This window comes from Canis lupus, chromosome 2 (genome assembly GCF_003254725.2).
Source record: "Canis lupus dingo isolate Sandy chromosome 2, ASM325472v2, whole genome shotgun sequence".
Classification (NCBI taxonomy): domain Eukaryota; kingdom Metazoa; phylum Chordata; class Mammalia; order Carnivora; family Canidae; genus Canis; species Canis lupus.
This window is the reverse complement of record NC_064244.1, coordinates 4,137,761-4,161,670: the sequence shown is the minus strand read 5'-3', so window position 1 is coordinate 4,161,670 and position 23,910 is coordinate 4,137,761. Positions and strand designations below refer to the sequence as shown.

At 35.9% G+C, this 23,910-nt stretch overlaps 1 protein-coding gene across 1 annotated transcript in view; it reads left to right on the top strand.

The window, feature by feature from the left end:
• Window positions 1-23,910, top strand: part of CCDC7 (coiled-coil domain containing 7) — a 364,544-nt gene that overhangs the window by 140,008 nt on the left and 200,626 nt on the right. The window contains exons 16-17 of the mRNA XM_049096618.1: window positions 7,871-7,981; window positions 9,697-9,822. Of these exons, the coding sequence (XP_048952575.1) occupies window positions 7,871-7,981; window positions 9,697-9,822 (237 nt within the window). The remainder of the gene's footprint in view (window positions 1-7,870; window positions 7,982-9,696; window positions 9,823-23,910) is intronic.

Below are 23,910 nucleotides of genomic sequence, written 5' to 3'. Positions count from 1 at the left end.
TTTACACTTTATTTTGAAAATTCACCAGTCTCACTTTTTATTATTAAAAAATCGTGGTCATTTGCTTAAAATATTACAAAAATTAGAGGAAATTTTGAGTATTGATATATTTTAATAATTCAGAAGCTTCATGATGCAATAGTTTCATGTTTTAGTGGATTAAATAAAGCCTTTTTTCTATATGATAAAATGGATAGATGTCAGAAAAAAAATTTTCACCTGAAGATAAAACTTTAATCTCAAAAAACTCAAATTAAGAATCTTGGAACCTCCGGAAAACTGTTTTTGACAATATGAATATGATATGCATATGTTGGGTATTTTTGAGTTTACTTTGAGTTTGTTGAGCTCTTTTAAGTGAAGATTAATGTGTTTTATAATATTTGAGAAGTTAATTACTATTATTTCTTTGCAAATTACTTTTTTCCCTTTTATTCTTTCTCTCTGAGATGCCCATTTGGCATATGTAGATACTCTTGATGATTTTCCATCATTCTCTGAGATTGTTCATTGTCTTCATTCTTTTTTCCTCCTTATTCTTAGACTGGGTAATATCAATATATATTTCCTTATTTTCACTGATTCCTTCTTTGTATCTTTAATCCTACCTTTAGTTCTTTTTATTTCAATTATTATGCTTTCAACTATAGAATTTCTATTTGATTTTTTTAAAAAAATTATCATTACTGATATTGTGAAATGGTAAGATATTATTCTTATAATAAGATAATAAGAATAATTCTTTCATTTTTTAAAGATAAAGTGTCCTTTAGTTATTTGAACATATTTATGAAAGCTAGTTTAAAATCTTTTTCTAGACAAACATGACCGATATCACACCCATTCGCAAAAAAGTAGAACTTTTTCTCTAAGATTAGGATATCCACTCTCCCCACTTTTATTCAATACGAAACTTAAAGGCCTAGCCACAGCAATTAGACAAGAAAAATAAATAAAAGGCATCCAAATTGGTAAGGAAGAAGTCAAACTATCATTATTTGCAGATGACATGATACTATACATAGGAAATTTTAAAGACTCCACTAAAAAACTATTAAAACTAATAAATGAGTTATGTGCAGTTGCAGGATACAAAATTAATGCCCAGATATCTGTTGTGTTTCTATACAACAATAACAAAGCAGCAGAAAGAGTAATTAAGAAAATAATGCACCAAAAAGAATAAAGTACCTAGGAATGTACTGAATCCAGGAGGAGAAAGACCCATGCTCTGAAAACTATAATATGTATGAAAAGAATTGACAACAACACAAATAAGTGGAAAATATCCCATTCTTATGGATTTCAAGAATTAATATAATTAAAATGTCCATATTACCCAAAGCAATCTACAGATCTAATGCAATTTATATCAGTATTTTTCACATAATTAGGACAAATAATCCTAAAGTTTGTACATAACCACAAAAGACCCTGATAGCCAGAGCAATCTTGAGAAAAAAGCTGGAGATATTATAATCCAGATTTCAAGATATGCTACAAAGCTTTAGTAATCAAAACAGTATGGTGTTTTGCACAGAAATAGGCACATAGATCAACAGAGCAGGATAAAGAGCCCAGAAATAAACTCACACATAATCGCAAATTGATCTATGAGAAGGAAGTCAAGAATAAACACTGGGGAAAGGACAGTCTCTTTAATAAATGGTGCTGGGAAAACTGGACCACTCTAAAACCATATACAAAATAAATTCAAAATTGATTAAAGACCTACAGGAGAGACATAAAACTCCTAGAAGAAAACATGAGCAGTAAACTCTTTAACATTGGCCTTAGCCACATTTTTCTAGATAGGGCTCCTCAGGCAATAGAAAAGCAGAAAGAAACTATTGGGACTACACCAACATAGGAAACTTTTGCACTGTGAAAAAAACCATTGACAGAATGAAAAGACAACCTATTAAATGGGAGAAGATATTTGCAAATGTCAGTTAGGGTTAGTACCTAAAGCATATAAAATCTTATACAATTCAATAATAAAACCCCAAGTAATCCAATTTAAAAAGTGGGCAAAGGACTTGAAGAAACATTTTTTATTTTTTATTATTTTTTAAAATATTTTATTTATTTATTCACGAGAGACACAGAGAGAGGCAGAGACACAGGCAGAGGGAGAAGCAGGCTCCATGCAGGGAGCCTGATGTGGGACTCAATCCCCAGACCCAGCATCACGCCCTAAGCCGAAGGCAGACGCTCAACCACTGAGCCATCCAGGTGTCCCAAGAAACATTTTTTAAAAGAAGACATGCAGATGGCCAACAGAGACATGAAAATATACTCAGCGTCACTAATCATCAGGGAAATGCAAATCAAAACCACAATGAGATGTCACTTTTACTCTGTCAGAATGACTAAAATTAAAGTGAAATAATAAGTGTTGGTGGGAATGTGAAGAAAAAGGCACCCTCATACACTGTTGGTGGGAATATTAATTGGTGCAGCTGCTTTGGAAAATAGAAGGAAGATTCCTTAAAATATTAAAAATAGGAAAACCATATAATCCAGTATTCCACTACTAGATAGTTACCCAAAGATTACAAAAACATGAATTTGAGAAGCTATATGCATTTCTATGGATTTTTTTGGCCTATTTTGCAACTTTAAAAAGATATTTATTCATGAGAGATACAGAGAGAGAGGAAGAGACATAGACAGAGGGAGAAACAGGCTCCCTATGGGGAGCCTGATGCAAGACTCAATCCCAGGACCCTGGGATCATGACCTGAGCCAAAGGCAGATTCTCAACCAGTGAGCCACCCAAGTGTCCCATATTTCACAACTTTTTAAAAAGTTTTATTAAAATTACAGTTAGCATATAGTGTAATATTAGTTTCAAGTACACAACTTAGTGATTCAACACTTACATATAATACTTGATGCTCATCACAACAATGCACCCCTATGTTTACTGCAGCATCATTTAGAACAATCAAGACTTGGAAGCAACCAAGTGTCCATCGATAGATGAATGGATAAAGAAGATGTTGTATATACACAATGGAATATTACTCAGCCGTAAATAAGAATGGGATCTTGCCATTTGTGACAACATGGATGAACCTAGAGGGTATTAGGATAAGTGAAATGGAGAAAGACAAAGACCATATTATTTCATTTATATGTGGAAAATGAACCAAAAAAGGACAAAGAGATTCAGTCTCCATTCTCTGTTGTTTGTAATCACTAGTGTCTCTGCTCAGTTATGTTAGTGGACAGAGATTCAATTATATATGTTGAAGCCTCTCTGCCCCTACTAAAGGGTTTCTACTCTATGTGTATTTTGGGGGATGCCTTCAATACTCAGACAGGAAGTTTGCAACTTTAACTTAGCCTTCACTTTCTGCTTACTCAAAACTTCAGGCTCAGCCAGAGGTGACAGATAAGGGAACTTTCATACGTTTCCTGGATATGTACACAGCCATACATATGCTATTTGCCTTTTAGATTCCAGGATTATGTCAGAGCCTTATAAAGCCACCCCTTGTGGACATCTCATTTCTTAATTTTTTTCAAGATTTTTTAGTCAGCCTCTTATAAACTCCAACTGTCAATGCCATGTCACCCACCTGCCCTGTTAAATTACTGTCACTAATTGATTTTGGTAAATGTTCTGTACAGAGCAAGCTATAGGTCAGGCCACATAAGTACATGCACCAACATTGCACTTTTTCATCAAGCTAACAGACATATCAAATAGTGATTCTTCTCTGGAAAGACTGTATTAGGAATCTCTAAACATATTTTTTCTTGCTTGTGGCTCCCAAACTGCTGTTTTTCACAGCTATTGTAGTTGTAAGGCTATTGGTTTATAAGGTAAAAATGGAGAGAAATGTTTTGAAACCTATGTTTTAAAACTTATAGTCCTGGGTAAGGGTTAAAATGGCAGAGGAGTAGGGAACTCTAATTCGGCTAGATAGTTATCAAATCATTCTGAACACCTGCAAGATCGATCAGAGATCTGAGAAAAGAATTGCTACAATTCTACAAACAGAAAAGCATCCACTTATTGGAAGGTAGGACATGCAGAGGCATGAGTCTAGGGCAATACATTGTAAGAAATGGTGGAAGGGAAGGAGCTTGCTTAAGGAGGCTACTGCAAAGTATTATAAGCAAGCAGAGCTCAAAATGAGAACTTTTTGAACTCAATGGGGGGATATCCCTGGCCTAAAGGTGCTTAGGTGACAAAGTAGGGCAGAATCCCAGGTGGCAGCAATGTGGTTTCTGGATCCCTGGGGCCACTTCAATGTGGGAAAGCTGGTTGAAAACAATGAGTCTAGGTGCTAGCTTTTTGTTTGGTGTTACTGTAAATGGCAAACTGCTGCATGGTTGCATGACTACACTCCAAGCCAGGGGTCCAGCAAAAGGCAGGAGTGTGGCCAGACCCCCCAGGAGGAATGATCTAGGTTTGTGCCACAGGAGTCCATAAAGTTTGGAGACTTTAAACTGGGTCATGTGCCTGAGATAAAAACACTAGGTCACTGGCTGGTGAAGACAGAGTTCATATGGAAACCAGTGAGACAAGAGTGATTGCTTTTCTGTGAGGGCCCACTGAATAGTGGAAGTATGAACTTTCAACTCTGTCTGGTTCTAGAGGTCAAGACACTGCCATTTTCATCCTCTATGCCCCCCAGTGGTCTGAAAGCCTTCAGTGAACAAAACAGTGCGACATAGTGCAATCTGGAGCCACTTACCCTAAGCCTGGCCCCAGGGCAAGGGCGGTACAATTCCACCAGGGCAAAGACACCTGGGAATCAGTGCAACAGGCCCCTCCCTGGGGACCAGTAGGAACAAACACTAGCATCAAGTTTACTGATCATAGAGAGTAGCAGAACCATATAGCTCCTGAGGAAAACAGTATTATAGCATTTGTGGGTTTTTAAAATTATTCTTTAGTCTCCCAGTTTTATTTTTTCAGCTATTTGTTTTATCAATTCTTTTTAAATTTTTATTTTTATATATTCGCTGTGTTTTCCTTTCATTGTATTTTATATTATATATATAATATATATGTTTTTCTCTCTTTCCTATTTCCTATTTTGGAAATCTTGTTTCTTTTAGCAAACAGATGAAATTCATTCAGGACCTAGTTTATAGTTAGTTCTGCTTTACTGCTTATATGATTGTTCCTTGTTTAGTTTTGTTTTTATTTTCTTCTGGGTTTTTTTATGGTGTTATTTCTGTCTTTTCTCTCACTTTCTTCTGTTCTTTTCTGGACATAATGATGAGATGGAGAAATGTACCTCAAAAGAAAGAACAGTAGGAAGTACTCACTGCCAGAGAGTTAGTCAATATACATATAATAAAATCTTGAGGAGGCAGGGCAAGATGGCAGAGGAGTAGGGTCCCCAAGTCATCTGTCCCCACCAACTTACTTAGATAACTCTCAAATCATCCTGAAGACCTACAAATTCAACCTGAGATTTAAAGAGAGAACAGCTGGAACACTACAGAGAGAAGAGTTTGCACTTCTAACAAGTACAACTTCTGTTTAGCCACTCTGCACTGAGCAAAATGACTAGAAAGAAGAACTCACCACAAAAGAAAGAATCAGAAACAGAACTCCCTCTCACAGAGCTAAAAATTTGGCTTACAATTCAATGTCAGAAAGCCAATTCAGAAGCACAATTATAAAGCTACTGACGGCTCTGGAAAAAAAAGCACAAAGGATTCAAGAGACTTCATGACTACAGAATTTAGATCTAATCAGGCCAAAATTAAAAAGTCAATTAAATGAGATGCAATCCAAACTGGAGGTCCTAACAATGAGAGTTAACAAGGCAGAAGAACCAGTGAGTGACATAGAAGACAAGTTGATGGCAAGGAAGGAAGCTGAGGAAAAAAGAGAAAAACAATGAAAAGACCATGAGGAAAGGTTAAGGGAAATAAATGACAGCCTCAGAAGGAGAAATCTACATTTAATTGGGGTTCCAGAGGGTGCTTAAAGGGACAGAGGACCAGAAAGCGTATTTGAACAAATCATAGCTGAGAACTTCCCTAATTTGGGGAGGGAAACAGGAATTCAGATCCAGGAGATAGAGAGACCCCCCTAAAATCAATAAAAACCATTCAATACCTCAACATTTAATAGTGAAACTTGCAAATTCCAAAGATAATGAGAAGATCCTTAAAGCAGCAAGAGACAAGAAATCTCTAACTTATATGGGGAGAAGTATTAGATTATCAGCAGACCTCTCCACAGAGACCTGGCAGGCCAGAAAGGGCTGGCAGAATATATTCAGGATCCTAAATGAGAAGAACATGCAGCCAAGAATACTTTATCCAGCCAGGCTCTCATTCAGACTAGAAGGAGAGATAAAGAGCTTCCAAGATAGGCAGAAACTGAAAGAATATGTGACTACAAAACCAGCTCTCCAAGAAATATTAAGGGGGACTCTGTAAAAGAAAGAGGATTCCCAAAGAAATAATCCACAAAAACGGGCTTAATAGGTATCATGATGACCCTAAATTCATATATTTCAATAGTAACTCTGAACGTGATGGGCTTAATGACTCCATCAAAAGGTGTAGGGTTTCAGACTGGATAAAAAAGCAAGACCCATCTATTTGCTGTCTATAAGAGACTGATTTTAGACCTAAGGACACCTCCAGCCTGAAAATGAAAATTTGGAGAATCATTTACCATTCAAATGGTCCTTAAAAGAAAGCAAGGGGCGGGAATCCCTGGGTGGCTCAGCATTTAGCGCCTAAAGCCTTTGGCCCAGGGCGCCATCCTGGATTCCGGGATCGAGTCCCGTTGGGCTCCTGACATGGAGCCTGCTTCTCCCTCCTCCTGTGTCTCTGCCTCTCTCTCTCTCTCTCTCTGTCTATAATAAATAAATAAATCTTAAAAAAAAAGAAAGCAGGGGTAGCACTCCTCATATCAGATAAATTAAAGTTTATTCCAGAGATGGTAGTAAGAGATGAAGAGGAACACTATATCATGCTTAAAGGATCTATCCAAGAAGAGGACCTAACAATCATGAATATTTATGCCCCTAATGTGGGAGCTGCCAAGTATAACAATCAATTAATAACCAAAGTAAAGACATACTTAGATAATAATACACTAATACTGGGAGACTTGAACACGGCGCTTTCTGCAAATGACAAATATTCTAAGCACAACATCTCCAAGGAAACAAGAGCTTTAAATGATATACTGGACCAGATGGATTTCACAGATATTTACAGAACTTTATATCCAAATGCTACTGAATACACGTTCTTCTCAAGTGCACATGGAACTTTCTCCAGAATAGACCACATACTGGGTCACAAATCAGGTCTCAACCAATACCAAAAGATTGGGATCGTCCCCTGCATATTTTCAGACCATAATGCTTTGAATCTTCAACTTAATCACAAGAAGAAATTTTGAAGAAACTCAAACACATGGAGGTTAAAGAGCATCCTGCCAACATACCAGTGTTTATATCACACCCTAGTTTATAGTGTATATCTTCAGTTATTCAAACAGCAATGTATGTTTGAACATTTAGGTAGTTTTGAATATTATGCAATTACAAATGATGGTGTCATAATTAACCTTGTGTATATGTGTTTGATTGTTTTGTCTATGTATATGTATTAGCCTAAGTATAAATACCTGAGAAAACCAGAACTAATCTAAGTAGATTTAATTTCTGTTAACATTTAAGAAATAATAAGAGTATCAAAAATACTCATTAAAACTTTTCTCGCCATTTTTATATTGTATCTAGCATTATGGTATTTTTAGTTTTATCAAAATGAAAGAGAATTTTTCTGTACACTTATATAAATTTGAAGTTTATGTATTTTACAATAGATCTTTTTTATATTTAATGGATAAATATATTTCTTTATGTAGCTAATGATGAAGTACCAGATGAAGAGCATATACTTGGACATCAAAATTTAGTGTCAAAAACTAAAACAGAAGTAGAGCAAGAAAAGACTCCTAGAGTAGGAAGATTCACTAGTAAGTATTAAAAAAGTATAAAACCCTGCATATTATTTTAAATTAAATTATCAGTGGATCTGTTTTCCTTTGGCTCATGAAGATATAGCTAGGATATATTTTTTTAGAAATTTTACATGTTAATTTAACGTGTGAATACCCTAAGATAACTAGAGAAAAAAAGCAAAATTATTGATACATTTTGTTTGGAATTTCTGATCTTAATACTATTTCACACCCATAGTTAAGGGCTCAGTATCCACCAAGGGCAATAATAGGCCAATAACTGTCTCACAAAGATTGTGTACCTTTTAGCCAAAGCTGAAAGGTTACTTGTCCAAAGGACTAATGGTTGCCTCAGACTTGTGTCATTGTCTTTTTTGCAATAGGTTTCAATGGTGAACAGATGGTAACTGACCTTATGCTAACCCCATAGATATGTACCACGAAACCTCTTTGGGTAGAAAGTTTCTAGTCAAAGAGTCTCACCAATATTTGGACTATTTTTAGAATTGGGGGAAGAGAGGGCCAAAAAATTCACAAACATCTCTTGTGGAATAAGATGTCTTGTCTCTTGCAGATCCTGCCCTGGAATTTTTCTTGGATACTAGGTCCTTGTACTTTGTTTATATGAATGGCCCAACCATGTTGCCCCATATGGATCAGCATGATATACAGTCCTTGTTGGATAATGTCCTTGTTTGGGCCCACCAGAAGGTTGTAATCAGTATAGTGAAGAGCTAGTATTTCTGCTGCAAGTAGGACTTTGTTTCACAGTTGCTTACCTGATAGCACTAGAAAAAGGAAAAACTACTAAAAATTTCTGTGATTTTTACATCCCACTCTCTTGCCTAAGACTGAGGGTATATGTCAAATACTGTTGATTTGGATTTGTGCTTATTTTCTCCATCTCTAACAGTTTTCTTTCTGTTTTAGCTGACCTTCTTATTTTTAAAATTTATTTTTGGAATATGTAAAAATGAACTTTCTTCCAAAAGTAGTAAATATGCAAAAAGATGTAAAATTAGCATTTCTTCCCTTACATTCCCCAGTCTTCAATCTCCACTTATAGGAATCCAACTATGTTGTTTTCTGGTTTGTTCTTTTATATTTTACTTTTAAAACCCTATCTTTTCCCACCCTCTTTATTTCTGTTACTTTTTTTTTTTTTTACAAAAGGTAGCATGCTAGGTATTCTCTATTTCAGTCTTCCCCCCCCCACCTAACATTACCTCAAAAATCCTTCTAATTAATTTTGTCGAGATCTTTTGCTTTTCTTTATAGCAGTATGTACAGTTGTTCTAATACATTATGTACCACGATTTAAACTATGCCATAGTTTATAATATATACCTTAGTTTATTCAACTAGTTTTCTATGTTTGTATATTTGGGTGATTTCGAATATTTTGTAATTATAAATAATACTGTAATGAAAAAACTTGTAATATGCATTTTCATTTTTGACCTACAAATATTTAATTGCCCAAATAAAGTAATAAAGCTAGAGACTAATATAAAATGTATTTGATGCCTCAGAATATTTATGAAACAATGAGACAACTTCAATATACATCTCTACTAAAATTGATCTCACAAGTTCATGTGGATCTATTATCATTGTGGCAGTTTACTTAAAACTTTATGAAAATAAGAAAAAATCCTTCTGCACATTTATTATTAATTTTAAATCTAGAGATTTCACATATTTCACAATAGATATGTTTTTCCATTTAGTGAAAAATATTGTAGATCATGATAAAGTACCAGATGAAAAGATGACACATAAGAATCAGGGTTCACTGTCAAAAACCCAACTGCAAGTAAAGAAACAAAGAACTCTCAGAAGAGAAGGACTCACTAGTAAGTACAATAATTATAGATAATATCAAAATATTTTAAATTAAACTCACCAGATGGTCCTTTTGTTTTATTCATGAATATGTATTTGAGCACATGTTATAGAATTTTTAGTTTATCTTAAAGTACTAATACCCTAAGATAATTAGTGAACAGAAAACAAAAGTATTGATACATCTTGCTTGAGATTTTTGGTACTAAGATTATTTTATGGCCATGGATCATATACTCAACTATGATGCAATAATAGGGCATCAACTGACTCTCAAAGGATATATAGTTATCATCTCACTTCATTTGATTATGTGTTCATAAATGCAGTGGTTGCCCTTGACTGGTAGCATTGTCTTTCAGCATATCCTACAACTGGCAAACAGAGAGGTGCTAAGACATATAACTTAAATGAAAAATGTATATCATAGGGGCCTCCATAGGTAACTAAGGGTTACCTAATACATCAAAGGTGACTAAAATACCATAGGTAACTAAAAGATCTGTCAGGGGATATCCAGGGCATCCATTTGTCAGGTCTCTCTCAAATGTAGAGATCTTTTTGATAACCTGATATTTCGGAGCCATCAAGATACCTATGAGGAATGTAGATCACCAGTAGACAAATAGTACCACCAATTATTGAGATTCCTTGTATTTCATGGGCCAGAGAATGTAAAAGGCTTGGGAATTGTCTACTCTCAAGCAAGACATTGTGACCCTTCTCATATAGGAATTTCACTTGGATTTGGTCCTTGTACCATGTCTGGGTTAATGTGAGTTAACAGGGTATCTGGTCCTTGTTTGTTGGTGCCTTTTTCTGGCATTTGGATGATGTCATTAATACAGAGTAAGGCTAGTTGTCCCTATGGCAGTGGGCCCTCTTTCCAGGTTATGGCCTTGATAAACTTTAGGTCAGATAGGGAGTTTAAGGACTTTTATGGAAGACCAGTAATGGTGTATTGCAACACATTCCAATTGGGTAAACTGAAAGCAATACTGAAAAGGATATTTGTGATGTCAGTTGCAACATAGCAAGTTCCTTCATCTTGGAAAATAGCCTCTGTGACAGTTACAGTATTAGGTACTGCTAGTGTCAGGGGCTGCACTATAGCATTAAACTACCTTATAATTAATTGGGACTCCAGAAGCCCAAAATCTTGTACATAGGTCATTTGGGGGAACTTTGTCTTCCTGAAGCACACAATGAGAGGCAGGTATTTTTTTTCCCCAGGAAGTTGTTTTTGAGACAAAAGCACTAAAGGCTGATAAGTGAGTAGGTATATAGCCTTCCACACATCCTACTAAAATAGCCTTAACTGAAATAGTTCCTTTCAAGGAAAACAGAGGTTCAAAAAAAAAAAAAAAAAAGGAAAACAGAGGATCACATAGACAATACATTTATACCAATAATGCATTCAGTAGTGGACACCATAGCAGTGGAGGTCTGTCTGGATAGAAAAGAGTCATGTTGATGGTGGCCTCATACTCCAAACCACATAGGATTATCTATTTTTCCCCTCATTCTGGTGTTATACATTGTATGAATATCATAGACATCCTTGTGCCAGTATCCAAAAGACCCCCCCAAATGCAGTTGTTCTCCATGTCCCCATTAAACTCTGACTTTGGGATAGGGCCTCTTTCCCCAATAAGGACATAAAGCCCTTGGTTTTGATACATAGTTTTGTTTCTGTTTAAAGGCTGAAAGTTCTGGTTTACAATTGGCAGGGTTTTTCATTCATCTCAAGATTTACTGGAGCAAATAAAGGGAATAGTACTTCCTATTAATTATAGGGCTATCACCTTGCAGGCCCTAGGGACTTCCTCTTGCACCCTCACTGGCATACTACCTGAACTTGGGCTCCTTGGCAGAGAGCCCATCAATCTCAATTGGGAAAATATTGTTAAGTAGCAAGATTCAAAGATCTCGATAAGGAAGACCATTGCCTGGATTTTCTAGGAGTTTGTGCCTGATCACCCTTTTTATGTCACTCTTTGTGATAGACTCTATCTAATATTTTGGCAGTAGTTGATTTTTCACATGTCCCCAGATTTGTTAGTTATGATCCAAATTTGTATGGACAAATCGACCTGACCTTATAAAGAGGTTTAATTGAGCTTGATAATCAGCAGCATTGGCATGAATGAACCTAGAAATCTGGGTCTGATTAACAATCTCAGCATTGACTGTTCTCATTCTCTCATTGTAGAAGCTGGGGAATACCAGTATGGTTTGAAGCACTGCTAAAGCTTCTGCAAAAGTGGTCCAAACATATTTTAGTCATAGAGAACAACTCATTACAAGTGGGCCAAATATTTTGGAAACTAAATAGTACCTATTTGAAAGTGGAGAGGTCTTGGGTGTTTCCCTCTCATTTATTTCCTGTCCTTTACTTTCTTGGGCAAAATGGCCCCTATCTGGTTATTCTGAAGGAGAGTTTCCATAGTTATGTACCCCAAAAGGTGCCACTCTCCCTCACTTCCTTTAAAGATTATCTCCTCTATTGTGGTGGTAAACTACCCAGTCTCTTCAGACAGCTGGAAAAAGCAATCCTGAAGGTTTCTGCATTCTTTTTCATTAAAGAACTAGTCTGTATAGCAGCATCATGGGTATTCATTGGTGCCAGGGACTGCTTAGAGGAATTATAACTCCACTCACAGGTTCTCTAATGACTTTTAATCTCATCACTGAAGAATCATAAGCAACAGCCCTAAAATTACTTCCAAAGTCTTCCTCAGAGACCCCTGTGTTGAATCTCTAATTTGACCATTAGATGGTATCTTGCCCATGTAGACAGGAGCTAAAGAGAAGGACCATTGGTACCACTTAGAACTGAAAAAGCTTACATAAAGCGTTTGCTACTACTATCCAAAACCAAACTGTATTGTCCCTTAAGACCCATTGGAATGGCTGATGAAGTGTATTGCCAGACCCATAAATTCCTGCAAATGTTCAGTACCAGCCCCCAAGAGGTTCTGTGGATTTCTCTATCATGGCCCATCCTCAGGACTTTTGCTTTTTCCAGGATTACATTGTGCTAAATTGACTATCCTGTTTTCTGTGCCAATTTGTCACAGAGAGTTCCCAGGTATCTATGTAGTTACATAAGACAATGAGCCAAATTCAATGTAACAATTAAGCCTTTATTCACCTACTATGATTATCTGAACGAAAGATTAAACGGGAAAGGGCACTGGCTCCCTAGTATTCATTTCTTTAGATAGAATGGCACTAAGCATGGGACAGTTGTATCAGCACAGAGAGGGAAATCATTTCACTTCTGAAGGAGTTCCAAACATAAGAATCCTGATGTTTTATGGAACTTGGGAGCAGGCAAGGAAGGAGGTGAAAATTCTAGGAGGGAAAAATGAAATACTACATTAGAATTGATACATAAATCTGCAAGATTTCCTAATAAATTGGTTTTGCAGAAGTAATTGAAAAATTTCTCAACCAAGGCCATTCACCTCTCATAAGCAGCCTCTGAATGCAGGTGCCTAGGCTGGGAATGCAGAAATGTGTAATTATGGACATCCCAGAGGGACCTGAATCTTTGACAACTCCTTTCAGAGACTGCAATGCCCTGGCTATCAGGTGTGGAGAAGGCAACTTTCTCTTATGAGAAATGTGTGTGTGTATATATATACATATATATATATATATATATATATATATATATATATATATATACACGCACAGGTATGTATATATTATGAGACATATATATTATGAGATATACACACATATATGCATACATATACAGATATATTTAGAAATAATAAGTTCTTTTTTTAGAAACAATAAGTTCTTTATAGACAAGTTTCATTCCAATCCATCTCCTCAGAGCCTGTTCTTGCTCTATTTTATATATGTGTGTTCTTTCTTTTGCAGTATAAAACTTAATTCTGAATAACATCAACACGTTTATTCATTTGCTTAATCTTATAATACTTTTAAATTTGTTTCAAAATTGTTTAGCACATAGTACTAGAAAAACTAATGTACTAAAATATTTTTGTTTGTACCCTATTCTTTTGGCTAAGACAGAAAGTATTGTGTCAAATATCACCAGTTTTCAAATAGCCCCAGAGTGCAAATCTTCCCAATGTCTCTATTTAACTCTGACCATAGCATTGGTCCTCAGGTCCCCTCCTCAGACAGGGACCTGGCCGAACCCCTTAAACTGTTTATTTTTGAAAACCCAGATGTTGGTAAAGCTAGGCAGATTCTCTGATTCATCTCATCTCAAAATTCACTGGGTGGTATGGAGAGAAGAGCCCTTGTGTTAGTGTTAGGTGTCATTACCATCAGACTCTAATGGAACTGTCTTGGGTTTCCTATGGCCTTCCACTTGGCCAGGAGGTCATTAGTGGAGAGTCAATAAATCTACATCTTCAGACCCACTGTTTAGTAACTACACTCAGGAATCAGTGTGGAAAAGCCTTTAACTAGATGATTCATGAGTGGATGGCCAATTACCATTTTTTAGGTCATTTTCTCTGCTTGTCTATCTAGCAGTAGCCACTTTTTCATGTCTAGAAATTTGTTAGTTAAGATCCAGATTGTGTGATAGACCAATTGATCTGACCTGTAAATAGGTTTAATTGAACTAGATACTAGCAAGTATGGCATGAATGAACCTAAAAATCAGTCTGTTTATCTCATCGTACACTATTCTCACTCCTCACTTTTGAACCTAGGGACCACTTAGAGACCAGATAGTAGCTGGATGAAGAAGGAGAAAATCTTGGGTGTTCATATACTTTTTTATTCCTGACTCTCTTCTTCATCCTCCTGAAGTAAAATGGTCACTGTCAGGACATTGAGAATGAGTGGGTCTGTCATGATGAACTCAGCAAGGTAACACTGTCCATCACTAAATTTAACAATTCTACCACCTTTATGGTGGAGGTGAACCAACCAAGTCTGTAAGGTCTCCTTGGATGCTGGGCAAGGTGATCCAGAGGGCTCTACATTCTTTGTCATTAAACATGGGTCTCAAAAACTCATTCTGTCATAACCTGTTCATTATGTTATAGCCAGATACCCTCAGTAAGACTTTATGACTAACTACTTTGTTTTCTGGTTTATCTTTCCAGTGTTTCATTTTGTAAAGGTAACTATCTCTCTATTTTTTTCTTATGTCTCCTTATTTCTTTTCCACTTAACATTATCTCTTAGAAATCTCTTCAAGTCAGTTTACTGAGATCTTTTTCATTCCCTTTGCATTTGCATGGAAAACAGTTCATACCACAGTATATATCATAGTTGATATTTCCATAATTTATGGCATGTATCATAGATAATTTAACCAATTTCCTATGCTTGTACATTTAAGTAGTGTTTAGTGCTTTGCAATTAAAATATGCTATGTGAATAATATTAACAATATGCATTTTGATTACTTGATCTATTTTTAGGTAGTTATTCCCTTAAATTGTGGTATAAAAATATATGAATAAAATTTACCATCCCAACAATTTTTAATTATTTAAATATAATTGAAATGCAACATTGTCTTTAAGGTATACAACATATTTATTCAATAATTCTAGGGCATTTAGCTGGCTTAGTTGGTAAAGCATACTACTTTTGATTGTGGGGTCATGAGTTTAAACCCCACGTTGAGCACAGAGCCTACCTAAAAACAAAACAAAACAATGCTATACATTACTCAGTGATGACCACATTAGGTGTAGTCACTATTGCCCACCATGCAATATTGTTACAATAATAGTAAACATATTCCCTATGTTGTACTTTTTATCTGCATGACTTATTTATTTCATAACTAGAAGTTTGTCCTTCTTAATTTCTTTTTTATCTATTTCACCCATCCATTCACCTACATATCCTTTCTGGAAACCACCAGTTTGTTCTCTGTATTTAAGAGTCTGTGTTTTTTTTTTCTACTTATTTTCTCTTTATTTTGTTTGTTAGATTCCACATATAAATGAAATTCTATGATATCTGTCTTTCTCTGTCAGACTTACTATTTTTCTCTTCTAAAAGGATTTTTATTTAAATTCCAGTTAGTTCATATACAGTGTATTATTAGTTTCATATGAACAATATAGTGGTTCAACACCACAACACCTGGTACTCAACACAGGTACACTCTTTAATCCCCATCACCTACTTAACATATCCCCTCCACCCCCGCCTCCCCTCTGGTAACCATCAGTTTGTTCTCTATAGTTCAGAGTCTATTTCTTGGTTGGCCTCTCTCTCTCTCTCTTTTATTTTCCCTTTGCTTGTTTGTTTTGTTTCTTAAATTCCACATGAGTGACATCATGTGGTATTTGTCTATGACTGACTTATTTCACTTAGCATAATACTGTCTAGCTCCATGCATCCCAATGTTTATAGCAGCATTATCTATAATAGCCAAATTAAGAAAGGGGAACCCTCTTGCACTGTTGGTGGGAATGTGAGCTGGTACAGCCACTCTGGAAAACTGTGTGGAGGTTCCTCAAAGAGTTAAAATTAGATCTGCCCTCCGACCCAGCATTTGCACTGCTGGGGATTTACCCCAAAGATACAGATGCAGCGAAATGCCGAGACACCTGCACCCCAATGTTTCTAGCAGCAATGTCCACAATAGCCAAACTGTGGAAGGAGCCTCAGTGTCCATCGAAAGATGAGTGGATAAAGAAGCTGTGGTATATGTACACAATGGAATATTACTCAGCCATTAGAAAAGACAAATACCCACCATTTGCTTCAACATGGAGGGACCTAGAGGGTATTATGCTGAGTGAAATAAGTCAATTGGAGAAAGACAAACATTATATGGCCTCATTCATTTGGGTAAGATAAAAATTAGTGAAAGGGAATAAAGGGGAAAGGAGAGAAAATGAGTGAAAATATCAGTGAGGGTGACAAAACATGAGAGACACCTAACTCTGGGAAACAAACAAGAAGTAGTGGAAGGGGAAGTGGGCAGGGGGTTGGGGTGACTGAGTGATGGGCACTGAGAGGGACACTTGATGAGATGAGGTGTTATGCTATAGGTTGGCAAATTGAACTCCAATAAAAAATATATAATAGCCAAATTATGGAAACAGTCCTTGTATCCATCAACTGATAAGTAGATAAAGAAGTGGTATATATTAAAAATGGAATATTACTTAGTCATAATATAAAAAATGGAATATTACTTAGTCATAAAAAGAATGAAATCTTGCCATGTGTCAGACTTATTTGATTTAAAATAATACCCTCTAGGCTTATCCTTGCTATTGCAAATGACAAGATTTCATTCTTTTTTTTCTCACTGAATAATATTCCAGTGTTGTGTGTGTGTGCATGTGTGTGTGTGTGTGTGTGTGCATATACACATCAGATTTTTTTGTATATTTTTTATTGGAGTTCAATTTGCCAACATGTAGTATAACACCCAGTGCTCACCAAATCTTTATCCATTCTTCTGTCAGTAGACACTGAGTTTGCTCTATATCTTTGCTATTGTAAATGATGCTGCAGTAAACATAGGGGTGCATATATCTTTTTGTATTAGTGTTTTCGTTTTCTTTGGGTAAATACTCAGTAGTACAATTACTGGATAGTACAGTATTTCTATTTTTAATATTTTGAGGAGTCACCAAATGTCTTCTGCAGTGATTACATCAGTCTACCCTCCCACCAGCAGTGCACAAGGGGTCCCTTTCCTCCACATTCTCACCAACACTTGTAATTTCTTCTCTTTTCTGATACTAGCCACTCTGACTGGTATGGAATGATAACCTCTTATTGTAGTTTTGATATGCATTTCCCCAATGGTTAGTGATGTTGAACATCTTTTCATGTATCTGTTGGCCATCTGTATGTTTTCTGTGAAGAAAGGTCTCTTCAGGTCCTCTGCCCATTTAAAAATATGATGCAATGTTTTTTCCTTTGGTGTTGAGTTGATTTTTTAAAGATTTTATTTATTCATGAGAAACATACACAGAGAGGCAGAGACATAGAGCCCAACATGGGACTCGATCCCAGGACTCCAGGATCAGGATGCCCTGAGCCAAAGGCAGACGCTCAACTGCTGAGCCACCCAGGCATCCCCTTTGGTGTTGAGCTATATAAGCTCTTTATATATTTTTGTATTTGAAGCCCTAGAAAATTCTCAAATAAACAATATAACTGTACACCTAAATGAATAGAAAAACAAAGCTCAAAACTAGTAGAGAAATAACAAATATTATAATGGAAATAAGTAAAATATAAGCACTCCCCCAAGCTGGATTCTTGAAAAGATAAATACATTTGATAAACTTTTATCCATGCTCCAAGAAAAAAAAGAGTGGACTCAAACAAAATCAGGAGTGGAGGAGAAATAACAACCAATACCACAGAAATACAATGAAGTATAAGATAATATTATGGAAAATTGTATGTTAAAAATAATTGGACAACCGAGAAATGTATGTTCCTAGAAACATACAATCTCCCACAAGTAAACCAGGAGGAAAGAAAATTTTAGCAGACTGATTTGTAGTAGCAAAATGAATTGGTAATTAAAAACCTCCAAAAAGCAAAAGTCCAGAAATAGATGGCTTCACAGTTGAATTCTATCAAACATTTCAACAAGAAGAGTTAATACCCATTCTTTCAAAATATTCCCCTCCGAAAAAGGAAGAATAAAGAAAACTCCCATTTATTCTATGAGGCCAGCATTACCCTGATATCAAGACCAGATGAAGACACTCTAGGCAAATATCTTTGATGAACACAGGTGCAAAAACCCACAACAAAATATTAGCAAACTGAATTCCATAATGCATTAAAAGGATCATTCACCATGATAAAGTGGGATTTATTTTAAGGATGCGAGAGTGGTTCAGTACTTTCAAATCAAAATGATACATCATATTAACACAAGGAAGGATAAAAACCATATGATCATCTCAGTAGAAGCAGGTAAAGCATTGATAAAAACTCTCGACAAAGTAGATTTAGAGTGAGCGTACTTCAACATGATAAAGGCCATATATGAAAAACCCACAGCTAACATTATCCTCAGAGGTGACAAACTGAAAACTTTCCCACTAAGATCAGGAATAAGACAAGGATTTCCACTCTCATTCAGCACAGTATTGAAGTTCTAACCACAGCAATCAAACAAGAAAAATAAATAAAAGACATCCAAATTGATAAGGAAGATGTAAAAGTGGTACTACTTGCAAATAACATGATGCTATATTTAGAAATCCCAAAAGACTCCACCAAAAAACTATTAGAACCAATAAATGAGAGATGCCTAGGTGGCTCAGTGGTTGAGCATATGCTTTTGGCTCAGGGCATGATCCTGGCATCCCGGGATCGAATCCCACATTGGGCTCCCTGCATGGAGCCTGCTTCTTCCTCTGCCTGTGTCTCTGCCTCTCTCTCTTTGTGTCTCTCATGAATGAATGAATGAATGAATGAATGAATGAATGAATAAATAAATAGTTTAAAAAACTAATAACTGCATTCAGCAAAGTTTTAGGAAACAAAATTAATATACAGAAAATTGTTTCATTCCTGTAAGCTTATAATGAAGCAACAGAAAAGAAATTGAGGAGATATTCCCAGTTACAATTGTACCAAAAAGAGTAAAATGATGAGGAATAAATTAAGCAGGTGAAGGACCTACATATGAAATCTACAAGACATTGTTGAAACAAATGGAAAGATATACCATCACCATAAATTGGAAAAATTAGCATTGTTAAAATGTTCATGCTTCCCAAAGCAATCTACAGATTCAGTGCAATCCTTATCAAAACACTAATATCACTTTTCACAGAACTAAAACAAATAATTCAAAATTTGTATAGAACTGCAAATGACCTCCAATTTAGAAGAACAAAGTAGACGCATAGATCAAAGGAACAGGATAAGAAGCTTAGAAATAAGCCCATACCTGTATGGTCAATTAAACTTTGGCAGAGGAGGCAAGAATACACAATGAGGAAATGATAGTCTTTTCAATAAATGGTGCTAGGAAAAATGGACAGTCATATGCAAAAAGGTGAAACTGGACCACTTTCTTTCACCATACACAAGAAAAAATTCAAAATGGATTGAAGACCTAAATGTGAGACTTGAAACCATAAAATTCCTAGAGGAAAATATAGGCAGTAATCTCTTAGATATCAATTTTACCAACATATTTATGTGTATATATCCTCAGGCAAGAGAAATGAAAACAAAAATAAACTATTGGGGCTACACCAAAACAAAAACCTTTTGTGCCACAAAGGAATTCATCTCAATAATATTGAAGTGTGCAATCCAATAGTGTTGTTTATTCACATCATTGTGTAATGTATTTCCAGAACTTTTCACCTTACATAACTAAAACTCTATACTCATTAAACATCAGCTGCCCATTTCCCCCTCCCTTCAGCCCCTAGCAACCATTCTATTTTCTATTTACAATTTACGCTTGAACAAAATGGGGCATTGGGGGCACTGACCCTGGGCACAAAGATCTATGTATAACTTTTGACTTTTCAAAAACTTCATTACACACAGAAGACTGACCAATAAAAATCAGCCAATTAACTCATATTTTGTGTTATATTTATTATATACCATATTTTTATAATAATCTATAGAAAAGAAAATGTTACTAAGAAAATAATAAAGAAGATAAAACACATTTACAATACTTTGTGTGTGTATATATATATTTGTATTTTAAATTTTTACTTAAATTATAGTTAGCATATAGAGTAACATTGCTTTTAGGAATAGAATTTAGTGATTCATCACTTACATATAACACCCAGTGCTCAACACAAGTGCCTCCTTAATATCCATCACCCATTTAACCTATCCCCCACCCACATCCCTCCATCATCCCTCAGTTTGTTTTCTATAGTTGAGTCTCTTATGGTTTGTTTCCTTCTCTTTTTCCCCCCTTCCATAAGTTCACCTGCTTTTTTTTTCTTAAATTCCGTACATGAGTGGAATCGTATGGTCTTTTGTCTTTCTCTGTATGACTTATTTCATTTAGCATAATACACTCTAACTCCATCGGTGTCATAGCAAATGGCAAGATTTCATTCATTTCAATGGCTAATATTCCATAGTATATATGTGCCACATCTTCCTTATCATTCATCAGTTGATGGACATTTGGGCTCTTTCCATAGTTTGGCTACTGTTGATAATGCTACTACATACACCAGGGCACTTGAACTCCTTTGAATCTCTATTTTTGTATCCTTTGAATAAATACCTAGTAGTGCAATTAATTGCTAGGTCACAGGGTAGCTCTATTTTAACTTTTTGAGGAATTTCCATACTGTTTGACAAAGTGGCTGTACCAGTTTGCATTCCCACAGAAGTAAGAAGGTTCCTTTTCTCTATATGCTTGCCAACAACTGTTGTTTCCTGTGTTGCTAATTTTAGCCATTCAGATATGTGTAAGACGGTATCTCATCATGGGATTGATTTGTATTTCCCTGAGAATGAGTAATGTTGAGCATCTGTTCATGTGTTTGTTATCCATCTGAATGCCTTCTTTGGAAAAATATCTTCATGTTTTCTGCCCATTTTTTAACTGAACAGAATTATTTTTTGGGGGGGGGTGGTGAGTTTGATAAGTTCTTTATTGATTTTTAGATACTAACCCATTATCAGACCTGTTATTTCCAAATATCTTCTCCCATTCTTTTAGTTTTGTTGATTGTTTCCTTCATTGTGCAGAAGATTTTACTTGATGAAGTCCGAATAATTCATTTTTGCCTTGGGTGGGTTCATTTCTGGGTTCTCTATACTCTTCTGTTGATCTATGTGTCTGTTTTTGTGCCAGTACCATATTGATTTGATCTCTAATATAACTTGAAATCCGGGATTGTGATATCTCTAGCTGTGCATTTCTTTTTCAAGGATTCTTTAGCTATTTGAAGTCTACTGTGGTTCCATTTAAATGTTAGGATTGTTTGTTCTAGCTCTGTAAAAAATGCTCTTGGTATTTTGATAGGGATTGCATTAAATGTGTAGATTGCTTTGGGGGTAGTATAGACATTTTAATATTTGTTCTTCCAATCCATGAACATGGAATGTCTTTCTGTTTCTTTGTATTGTCTTCAATTTCTTTCATCAGTGTTTGTAAATTTCAGAGTGCATGTCTTTCAATTCTTTGGTTAAATTTATTCCAAGGTTGTTTTTGATGTAATTATAAATGGGATTAATGCCTTGATTTCTTTTAATGTAGCTTCATTATTGGTGTCTAGAAGTGCAGCAGATTTCTCTACGTTGATTTTGTATCCTGCAACTTTACTGAATTTGCATATTCTAGCAGTTTTAGTGGAATCTTCCAGATTTTCTTTTTTTTTAATAATAATAAATTTATTTTTTATTGGTGTTCAATTTGCCAAAATACAGAATAACACCCAGTGCTCACCCGTCAAGTGCCCCCCTCAGTGCCCGACACCATTCATGCCCACCCCACACCCTCCTCCCCTTCCATCACCCCTAGTTCTTTTCCCAGAGTTAGGAGTCTTTATGTTCTGTCTCCCTTTCTGATATTTCCCACACATTTCTTTTCCCTTCCCTTATATTCCCTTTCACTATTATTTATATTCCCCAAATGAATGAGAACATACAATGTTTGTCCTTCTGCGATTGACTTACTTCACTCAGCATAATACCTTCCAGTTACATCCACATTGAAGCAAATGGTGGGTATTTGTCGTTTCTAATGGCTGAGTAATATTCCATTGTATACATAAACCACATCTTCTTTATCCATTCATCTTTCGATGGACACCGAGGCTCCTTCCACAGTTTGGCTATGGTGGACATTGCTGCTATAAAAATCGGGTGCAGGTGTCCCGGCGTTTCATTGCATCTGAATCTTTGGGGTAAATCCCCAACAGTGCAATTGCTGGGTCGTAGGGCAGGTCTATTTTTAACTCTTTGAGGAACCTCCACACAGTTTTCCAGAGTGGCTGCACCAGTTCACATTCCCACCAATAGTGCAAGAGGGTTCCCTTTTCTCTGCATCCTCCCCAACATTTGTGGTTTCCTGCCTTGTTAATGTTCTCCATTCTCACTGGTGTGAGGTGGTATCTCATTGTGGTTTTGATTTGTATTTCCCTGATGGCAAGTGATGCAGAGCATTTTCTCATGTGCATATTGGCCATGTCTATGTCTTCCTCTGTGAGATTTCTGTTCATGTCTTTTGCCCATTTCATGATTGGATTGTTTGTTTCTTTGGTGTTGAGTTTAATAAGTTCTTTATAGATCTTGGAAACTAGCCCTTTATCTGATACGTCATTTGCAAATATCTTCTCCCATTCTGTAGGGTGTCTTTTAGTTTTGTTGACTGTATCCTTTGCTGTGCAAAAGCTTCTTATCTTGATGAAGTCCCAATAGTTCATTTTTGCTTTTGTTTCTTTTACCTTAGTGGATGTATCTTACAAGAAGTTACTGTGGCTGAGTTCAAAAAGGGTGTTGTCTGTGTTCTCCTCTAGGATTTTGATGGAATCTTGCCTCACATTTAGATATTTCATCCATTTTGAGTTATCTTTGTGTATGGTGCAAGAGAGTGGTCTAGTTTCATTCTTCTGCATGTGGATGTCCAATTTTCCCAGCACCATTTATTGAAGAGGCTATCTTTCTTCCAGTGGATAGTCTTTCCTCCTTTATTGAATATTAGTTGACCATAAAGTTCAGGGTCTACTTCTGGGTTCTCTATTCTGTTCCACTGATCTATGTGTCTGTTTTTGTGCCAATACCACACTGTCTTGATGACCACGGCTTTGTAGTACAACCTGAAATCTGGCATTGTGATGCCCCCCGATATGGTTTTCTTTTTTAAAATTCCCCTGGCTATTCGGGGTCTTTTCTGATTCTACACAAATCTTAAAATAATTTGTTCTAACTCTCTGAAGAAAGTCCATGGTATTTTGATAGGGATTGCATTAAACGTGTAAATTGCCCTGGGTAACATTGACATTTTCACAATATTAATTCTGCCAATCCATGAGCATGGAATATTTTTCCTTCTCTTTGTGTCTTCCTCAATTTCTTTCAGAAGTGTTCTATAGTTTTTAGGGTATAGGTCCTTTACCTCTTTGGTTAGGTTTATTCCTAGGTATCTTATG